We start from the raw sequence: 10,397 nt of genomic DNA on the forward strand, positions 1-10,397 counted from the left end.
ACCTGATGACTTTATATCCATACTCAGGTACTAAGGATCCACGTGTAACCGACTGTGACTAGTAATAATCAGATACATAGACATTAAAGACACATATGCAAACAGGACTTATACTGAGTTCATTATTGTATAACTGTATTAATTCAACTATAAACCTAAAAATTTACAGCCAATTTTGAAAGAGATGCATCTTATCTCTGGAAATTGTTATTGAATATGTCAATGCTGTTGTAATGAAATGCTTCTTCTAAGTATGTGGTTATTTAATAAATATTTTTTAAAAACCCCACAAAGCAGAATTTTCTTTTTAGTCCCTAAACAATACCATCTGTCTGCACCGAATTTAAATTAGGTATTTAGTAATTAAAAGAATATGGGAGTGTGGGGCTGGAGAGATGGCTCTTGCAGAGGACCCAGGTTCGATTCCCAGCACCCACATGGTGGCTACGAACTGTCCTTAACTCCGGGTCTAGAGGAATCCGAAGCCCTCTTCTGACCTCCGTGTACGACACGGGTGTACTCATATACATGCAGGCAATATACTCATACACATAAAAATTAAAAAAAAAAAAGAATATGGGAGTGTATGTGTAGGTTCTACAGAAATACTGTGCTATGTTATAAGGGACTTGTACATTTATGAATTTGGGTGGCAGAGCTCTGGAAATAATCCTTCAGAAATAGTGAGAGATGACTTCAATAGTATCTCTGTTTGCTTGAAGAAAAGATTTAGCAAAGGAAACAAAATGAATCATAAGGAGAGGAGCTAAAGCAATGTTCTTGAGCAGATGAGAGAAGGTGGATATAGTGCAAAAGCAGACAAGAATAGGAACAGTGATAGGTAACAGGTAGGAGACAGTACAAACTGACATAGACGTTGGTTAGGGACATGGGGGCATGGCAGGATTCAGTGGAAAGTCTCTTCATATTACTTCATTTCTTAGCAAAGTAGGAAGCAAGGTCAAGCGCTCAAAGTGAGGATGGGAAAAGAGACACAGGTTTGATAAAGAAGACCTGAAATAGTAATTTAGGAGCATATAGGAAAATACAGCAGGACCGCCAGGCAGCATGCAGGACCCACCGGAGGTTTGTGGTCAAGTGAAGTACTGTCACGTATTGTTGCACATTTTGTTCATACTCAGCTACACAGGAACAAATGCAAAACAAAGCAGAGAGCAAGGAGGGAGATCCAAAGGAGTGGTTAAGATTAACGACCATGGAATTTAAGTTGAGTAAACTCCATGTAAAATAAAGTGAAAAGATTAAAGAGGGCAAGGTCAGGAAACAGTAGTAAGATATATAAATTGGATATTCCACTTGGTCAGAAGCTGGCAAGGGTCGAGGGCCTAGAAGTAAACTACAAAATCAGGTAGTAGTAGTCACAGGGCATAACAACATAAAATGCTAACTACAGACGGATGTCAGGTATTGATAGTGTACTGACAGTGCAAAGAGGGCATCCCTGTGGAAATGACTGGCTGATGTTATTTATGTAGGTAGGCAGAGATGTCTAGGAAAACAGAAGCCAGGGTATTAGAACAATCCATCATATTTTTGCCAATTTCAGGGAGAACAGTCTAAAAGCAGGAAGGAGACTTGTAGATGTCATTCCCACTTCTAGAAACAGGATTACAGAAAACCATGTAAAACCCAAACTAACTCAGGCACAAGTGTGCAATAGAAGAGCCAGGTTTCTATCAAAATCAGAAAGTAAACAAGTGCTAGGCCTGGTGGCACATCCAGTACTTGGGAGACTAAAGTAGGATTGTGAGTTGGAAGTTGGCCTGGGACACACAAGGGAATCCTAAACAAGGAAGAAGAAATTTAGACAGATGAAAGACCATGTGTGGTGGCCTTTAATCCCAGCACTTGGAAGCAGAGGCAGGTGGATTTCTGTGAGTTGATTCAAGGCCCAGCCTGGTCTACACAGTGAGTTCTAGGCTGGGGCTATAGAGAGGCCCTGTCTCAAAAAGTCAAAAAAAAAAAAAGGTGAGAGAGAAAGGAAGATGGGGGAAGAGAGGGAGGGAGAGAAGGAAATGTTTGAGACTGGTTTTTGCAGATGGATAGTAATTCCAGAGGAGAAACAGGGTATGAAGAGCTGAAGAAAGGGAGGTAGGTGGGGATGAGACTACAACAGACTCTAAGTTACAATCTTATGAATGGAATGCAGGAAATGGAGGGTGCCCTGGAAGCCTGGAGGCTCTGTAGTTCCTCACAAAGACACCCTAGCACACAACTCTTGACTTACACACCCTGTTATGAAATGGAAGCTGCTAGGTCAAAAATGGTTTTACTTTAAAATTAAAATGCCTAGGCTGGGTGTGGTGGCACATGCAATTGGGAGGCAGAGTGAGATAGATGAGTTCGTCAGCCAGGGCTATACAGTGAGACCCTGTAACAAAACAAACAAAACTGTGCTGATTCACTCAGTGTGAGTTTTGCTAAAATAATGTCAACATACACTGTTTTGTTTGGTTTTAAAAAAAACAACAACAAACTTTTGCCAGTCTGATGGAGGAACTTTACTGCTTTATTTTGTATTTCCCTATTAGTGAGACACAGCATCACTACATGCTTACTGGCTAGCTGTATTTCTTCTATCAATCTGCTTATTTAAAATATCAGTTGTTTTCCTTTTTACGTATTTATAATGCTTTAAAACCCCTCTCTGCTCTTAACGATTTACCCAAATAATGAACATTTCTCATTTTTAACAGTTTGTTCTAGGGCAATACAAGGCAGGAGACCCCCCCCCCCCAAAAAAAAAAAAAAAAATCCCTCTGTACTGTATTTTGGAGGTTGTCAGGACACATGTGCAGTTACTATCTTCACTGTCTGGGACTGCTTTGCACTACAATGGCAGGATAGGTATGGCCCACAAAATAGGTAACATTAATTTTTTTTTTGTTTTTGGTATTTTTGAGACAGGGTCTCCCTGTAGTCACAGCTGGCCTGGATTCACTATGGAGACCAGGCTGGCCCTTGAACTCAGAGTCAATGTAAAATGTAACTCAAGCAGTTACTATCTTCACTGTCTGGGACTGCTTTGCACTACAATGGCAGGATAGGTATGGCCCACAAAATAGGTAACATTAATTTTTTTTTTGTTTTTGGTATTTTTGAGACAGGGTCTCCCTGTAGTCACAGCTGGCCTGGATTCACTATGGAGACCAGGCTGGCCCTTGAACTCAGAGTCAATGTAAAATGTAACTCAAGTGGGTATATGGTTTTTCGTTGTTGTTTTGGCTTTAATTTTCAGCATAAAATCTTCTATTCTCCTTATGTTAAACAGTTCTACTTTTCACCTATTTTCCAGTAAGACTCTCATTTACTTCACCAGTAATAGGCTTTATCAAGTGTATTTTTTAAATTTAATTACTAAATGGCCCTTTAAACTTTTCTTAGTTTTAACTAAATTTCATCAAAGTTGTGATTTCTTTGGTTTTTCCCTTCCCCATTTGTGTTGAGATCATTACTAAGAATGTTGAGCCCATGAATGCTTGCTGCATTCATTTAGAATCCAGCTTTATAGATACATTACCAATTACATCTCAGCCAGGTAAGGATTTTTTTTTTCCTTTTCTAAAATGTATATGGAAAGTTAAGCTCTATCTGGTTTAACTGTGTAACCTGCTCATTCATTATGTCCAGCTCAGTAACTATTTTAATAATGTGGCCTACAGTCTATAGTTAGACACATATTTAAAAATTTGAAAATATAGTCATAAAAATGTTCAAGTAATAGAATATGGATCTTTTATTTAGGCAGACCTAGATTCAGACCAGTTTTGCATATTTAGCCTTGTGCAAAATACGTATCTATCTTCTCCCATCAGTAAAAGGGAAGTAACTTCCATGTATAATACAAGATTATGAAGATGAGAATGCATGTGAAGCAATAGTATATAACAATGGCTACAATGTCTGACATACTATAAGAAAGGTGTTCACTCATCTTTCTCCCCTTTTACTTCATATCAGTAGGAAAATAAATATTATGTTGCTCCCATGTATTTTAGCATTATTATTAAGTTCCCTTAAGCATGCCTGGTAGTGAACATCTATAATCTCAGCATTGGGAAAATAGTGGCAGGAAAATGGAGAATCTAGGCAGCACAGCAAGTCTATCTTAAAAACAAAACAAGGGGCTAGAGAGATGGCTCAGCGGTTAAGAGCACTGACTGCTCTTGCAGAGGACCCAGGTTCGATTCCCAGTACCCATATGGCGGCTACGAACTGTCCTTAACTCCAGGTCCAGGGGAATAGGAAGCCCTCTTCTGACCTCTCAGGCATTGCATGACATGGGTGCACTCACATACATGCAGGCAATACAGTCATACGCATGAAAAATAATAAAATATAAAAACAAAAAACAAAACAAAAAAACCCCTACCAGGCCTGAAGGCAGAAGCCTGTAATCCCAGCAACTCATATGCTGATGTAAATTTAAGGAGTTTAAGAGCTGCCTGGGCAAGAGTGGTTTCAAGGCCATTCTGGACAACTTAGTGAGATCCTGTCTCAATAAAAAAATTTTAAAAAGCTCAGTGGTAGTGGTAGAGCACCCGTGTAGCCTGCATGAAGTCCTGGGTTCAATTCTTAACACCACACAAACAACAAGAATAAACCACCACCAAGAAATTCTTAAGCAAAAGCAATTCGGCAATATGGATTAGGAATTTTGGATGATCACATACTTTGGCCCAGTATCTTAATGAAACAATCTAAAATGCAGTGATTGTTTTATGTACAAGGATGTTCACTGCAGTATTTCTTTTTGTGGTGTGACTGGGTCTCTCTAACTCTCTACAGAGATTAGGCTGGGATTAAAGGTGTGTACCATGAAGCCTGGCTCCCAAAATTTATTTGATTTTTGTAAAAAATCAAATAAATTTTTAAAAAATGTGTAAGATGGAAATACATCAAAGGGTTTATAGAAGTTATTGTATAGTCCCAAAATTGGAGATTTTACTTTGTTTCTTATAGTTTTCTAAAATAATCAAGAGTGGTAACAATACTGATGAGAATAACAATTATTTATGGAGATTCAGTAAGATCTAGGTCCAGTTCTGAGAGCTCATTGTACCAACACATTTCATTCTCAGAATCAGACAAAAAAACTAAGACACTTGACAAGGTCACACTGATAATTACAGAGGATGCCAAAATCTGAATCTTAGTAGTCTGGCTTCTGTTTCTAATGTCGGTAATACATAAGGAAGTTTAACTTTATTTTTCACAAAGCTAACCAATAAAAAGGCATACAGCAATTCAAACTTCATGGTCTTGACAGTTACCAGTTTCCTCCCAGTACTGAGTTCAAATAATTTCCCTGGCAGTGTCTTTTGGAAATAAGATGTGGCCGCCATTCCTGTATGGTTCTTATCTTCTACAGAAAATTTCAAGACAAATCATCATCCCATTTCTTGTTTCAATATTTCATTTAACTGTGAACACTCTTGAAAGCTAACATTCTTAGTTATTATACCAAATGACAGGACTTTAAAAAATACTACCTTGTACAGAAGTCTCAGAACCACTCAATCAAGCTTGGCTTTTAGTACTTCTCCTCACTAATCCCCCACCTACTTAACCACAAATCAGTTACCATTCTTAGAAACAGCTGTCTTCCTCTATGGTGCTCATTCCTTCTACAACTCACTAGGTATTTACTAGCACTAACTTAATAGGACCAAGAAAGATCCTCACCTTCTGGGGAATTTCACTCTCTCTTAACCCACGTTTTTGAAAACCTCATCAATTAATCAATCACTTTAATTCAACGTTCTCAATCATTTGCAGGTAAGCCAAACTATTTGAGGTAGGGGAAAGGGATAGATCCAATTTTGGGCACCAACATATTTTCAAATACCAATTGCAGGAAGAAATATTCATTCTTTATGTCCAGGTAAACAAAAAGAATTCCCACTACTGCTGAGTTCTCTCTTCAGTTTATATTGACTAAATTTATGTCATTGCATAGGTGACTTGATTTGGCTTCCTTTATAATGTGATTTCTTCTCCTAAAAAATGTTTGCAAACTAAGTATAATTAACAAACGCAAGAAATTCCTCTAAATATCGTGTATTCAAGTCAAAACAATTCATTCACAATACACTCATACACATAAAATAAAAATATAATCTTAGAACCATAAGACAAACAAAAAAAAGCCCCAATTCATTCAGTTTTTAGGAAAACTGAATTCACACCATGACTTTAAGATTATATAAGAAAAATCAGTCGTGAAAACAATGAATACCAAGTGTTGATAATGGAAAATTTCACAGCTAGAATAACATAATTTTACCAAAAATCTTATTCTGCTCATATTATGTAATGGCAAGATGGAGTAGAGGTAATAGTACAAAAAAATTTTTTTATACTTATTTCCGTAGGAGGAATTTAGTAACTCCTGACGAGGATGAAGATCGAGGTACATCAAGGCTAATGGAAGATGGAGGCCCCCTTTAGAAAAGGACAATGAAAAAAGACTGCAACAGGCGTACATTAAAATCACTTAAGAAAAATCCTACTGCCAAACTGCTGTATACTTACACACTGCATATGTCAAAGATTTAAAAAGAAATACGCACCTTCAAACTAATGTTTTTCTTTTGCAGTTCCAAATTTTCAACGGGGAGGGCCATTCTTGGAAATAACTGGGATGCAGGGTAGGGGAGAAGTGGAAAACATAATCCTTTCCCAAAATACTGAATTCACCTCCTCTACTTCATTAAAAACGTCCTTACTATTCTAATGCGAAAATTTTGGTAGGGAAACAACATCCAGCAGGAAATTTTGGTATACAAAAAATGAGCACATCTGGACCAGTATTTTACAACCTGATCAGTTCTAAATACCAATTCCACAAAACATCTTCCATTTAAGAAGCACCTTTCTTCAAAGGGGAAAAAGTACTGCTTATGTACTCATCAGTGAAGTCACCGTTGTTTTAAGCAGAACTACTAAGCTTAATACAACTGTCCCAATTCGTGGGTCGCCGCCAACTTCAGTTTCTACATTTTTAATCTGCTGAGTTGTGACTAGAATAACAAATCGAAACTGTAAACAATCCTTGCAAAACCCACGGGATTTAAAAAAAAATCATTAAACGACACGAGATAATTTCTAAAGGGAAGAAAGCCTTTCTAAAACCAGTTTGATTGTGCTAACGGGTTTGTTTCTCGGAAGCCGTTCCCTGTTGGCGTGAACGGATAGGAGTGGAGGCGAGACGAGCAAAACCCGTAGTTACACACACTAAAATTATGTAAGCACATCCCGAGGCCAGCAGGCCCCAAGGCGCAAGGATCAGCCCGAGTGCGGAGCCAAGTGTGCCTGGGTCTGGACCGCGGGCCCAGGCGGCGGAGGGACAAAGACCGGCTGATCTCGGACAGCGCAGAGCGGCCAGAAGCGGCGGGAGGTACCGTCCAGGCCGCGGCTGCCGCAGCCCAGGGCTCTCAGACGTCACGGCTTGACAGGCAGAGCTGCCCTTCCTCCCCGCGACCGCTCACCTGCTCCAGGACCCGACCTCGTACCCCAGAAGCCGCCGCCGTCCCCGTCCCGGTCCCACAGGGCGCCAGGGGCGGCAGCTGTAGGGCTTAGAACCGCGCCGCCGTCGGCGGGATCCAAACGGCCGGGCCCAGGCCCCGGAGGGTGGGCCGCCAGGCGGTCTCGGCTCGGCGCAGTAGGCTGCTTAGGAGCTCCCGGGCTCCGCTCCCGCCCCTCCACTCCCGGCCACGCACCGTCACGCCACCTACCCGGTCCCACACCATCCCAGAGGCCTCCGGCGCTCGGGCCTTCTGCCGTAGCGGCGCTGCCTCCCGTCCGGGGCCTGAAATGGCTGCGGAACAAAGAGAATCTGGGATCGGGCGAGCGCCGGTCCGATTGGCCGAGGGGCGGAGCCCGCCACGAGACCCTACGGCGGCGGTCGCCTTGGCAACGGCGGCGGGGCTGGGAAAACCGCGGCCTGGGCCTGTGGGCCTGCGTCCAGTGGCGCGCGGCAGCGGTTTCCCCAAAGCGGCCGTGCCGCCGCGGCCTCGGCCCTGTGCCGGGCTCCCGGATCCTGGGCTCCCGGGTCCCCGCGCCCCTTGCGGCCTGCGTGCTAGCCTCGGCCGGTAGCTCTCAGACGCCTCCCGGCGTGGTGGGCTCAGAGCAAAATAGCCTGTAAGTGTGCGTGCCTAGGGCCTGCGCATGGCCTCCTTAGAGATGAGCGTCCCCCAACCAAACGTCTGTCCCCCACTGAAGCCCCCAAATGACAGCTGAGCCCTAGGAGCCGCTGCAACACCGAACACGCCGCTTCTCTCACAATGACACAATTCCAGCTTCTCTGTTAAAAGCAGTAGTAGCACCAGCAGATTCATGTGGGCGGACCGCTGCCTGCTTTAATGTGAGGTAGGCGTTTGAGGTATGCTGTATCTAACACGAAACTACTATATAAATCCAATGAAATTATTTATAGAATTAAGTTTATATCTCCAGGTTATGTATCTTATATAAAACTAGTTACTTGCGCTTAGAATTAAGCTCTTTGCTTATACAGGCCCCATGAAAAAATGTATCATTTCAAACTGAAAATGTTTTAAAATGGGAGAGGTAGACTTTTTTTTTTTACCCAGTTGTAATGACAGTAGATATAAAGTAGATAGAGATATAAAGTAGCCCCCCCCGTATATTAATATTTTAAGTGTGCATAACAAAGCCATCCTTATTTCCTAAGGTGATGCTGCCAGGGAGAATTTTTCTCACAGGATAAACCTGTGTAGAGTGTCAGTAGTTTCAGCTGCCTTAATGTTATATACATTTTGTTTAGGCAGTTTGTTGCTTTTCAGAACTTTCTAGAGTTAAAAAAAAAGAAAAAGTTAATTTTTTACCAAGACGGTTTATTTGTTAAGAAACTTAAGAATGTTTCACTTGTAATAACAATGAACAACTAGTTTGACTTGAATTTTCAGACTAAAAGATTATTTTTTTTTTGAAATCATGGAGAAGTTGAACATAGCAAGGGAAAATACTTCAAATAACTATACATATGATTTCAGCGTTTTTTAATGTTAACTTGATAGTAGTTGGATATGGTCAAGTGCTTGGAAAAGGGGTTTCTAAAAAGAAACAGGTCTACAGAGGTCTTATTTTTGTATTTAAAAGATTACATTGTAGAATAGAGATCTATATAAATTAGAGGATTGTGATACCTCCATTCTACATTGTTAAAAATTTTTTAAATAGAATATTTTAAAAATCTAAATGATTAGTAAATAATGACTGATGTAAGACCTATCTACCAATCAATTAATATGAACTCACCTGAATAACACTTTGGAAATAAATGAAGTTGACTGGAGGTGGGGGAGTTGAGTATTAATTAAAATATGCAAAAGGATTTATTCCCTCAAAATCTTTGGATGAAATAATTCTAGGTCATCAGGTGGTATAAAATTGAGATGAGGCAAATTAAGAATCTGTTCTTTCATAAAGTTTACATGAAAGCCAATGAAAATGTCAACATAAAGTGGTTCAGTGTAGAGATGCATATATATAGATGACCTTTGTCTTTATCTTCTAGGCTAAGTTAAAAATATATTCTTTAAACAGTAACTCTTATTTACCATTAATGAAGGCTTATTAACATGGCTTATTTTATTTTTCCTTTCCTGTTGTTTTTTCTTTGTACAATTTGTATAGATCATAACGGCTACCAAGTAGTATTTTCTCTTTATGCCCAGATACAACACAACATTTTATGTGGTAAAATTCTGAGGAATTGTTAGCATTTTAAAATGACATATTCAGAAATTTAAAATAATAAACTTTTTTAAAAACATCAAATCCATCTTTTAGATACTTTCAATTTCTGTATTAAATATTTTTTCAGGTAAAAAAGCTGACCAAGATGAAAATGGAAGAATATTAACAGTTTAAAATGGCACTGAAGTGAAAAAATATACACTTAGAAAAGAAAGATGTTTATTTTGTCAGATGAAGCACTGTCAAAACAACTGTGACACTTGGAAGCTCGGACCCTGCATGCAGGTGCTGGCTTTACAGCCCCAGAATGCTTTCAGTTCAGTCTCTCTCTGAGCTTCTCTTTCTTTGTCTTAAACAGAACTAAGTAAGATAAAGCATGTAAGGAGTTCAGGAGCAAAATGCTATGCACTTCTAGGGCAATAAATGAAAGTATTACTAGACTAATAAATGGGAGATAACATGTTTGAGGAGGAATTACTTGAAAAAAATAGATCTGTAAATTCAAAACTTGCTAAATGTCTTTAATAGGCAATTATTAGTAAGTACACAGATAGATAAAGTAATATATTAGATAGGCAACCTTCTAAAATAGAATACTTCTGAGAATTATTGTTTACATTTATATTTATGGAAAAACATGGGAATTCTTTTTA

At 39.7% G+C, this 10,397-nt stretch overlaps 2 protein-coding genes across 2 annotated transcripts in view; one reads left to right on the forward strand and one right to left on the reverse strand.

Annotated features, from left to right (window-relative positions):
- The window catches only part of Tnpo1 (transportin 1), a 93,403-nt gene extending 85,503 nt beyond the window's left edge, over positions 1-7,900 (reverse strand). The window contains exon 1 of the mRNA XM_008838470.2: positions 7,758-7,900. Within this exon, the coding sequence (XP_008836692.1) occupies positions 7,758-7,772 (15 nt within the window). The 5' untranslated portion in view covers positions 7,773-7,900. The remainder of the gene's footprint in view (positions 1-7,757) is intronic.
- Positions 7,901-8,030: 130 nt separating this feature from the next.
- Znf366 (zinc finger protein 366) overlaps positions 8,031-10,397 on the forward strand; it is a 390,083-nt gene continuing 387,716 nt past the window's right edge. The window contains exon 1 of the mRNA XM_029566146.1: positions 8,031-8,391. The gene's annotated coding sequence lies outside the window, so the exon portion shown is untranslated. The remainder of the gene's footprint in view (positions 8,392-10,397) is intronic.

Source organism: Nannospalax galili, unplaced genomic scaffold (genome assembly GCF_000622305.1).
Source record: "Nannospalax galili isolate Female #2095 unplaced genomic scaffold, S.galili_v1.0 scaffold898, whole genome shotgun sequence".
Classification (NCBI taxonomy): domain Eukaryota; kingdom Metazoa; phylum Chordata; class Mammalia; order Rodentia; family Spalacidae; genus Nannospalax; species Nannospalax galili.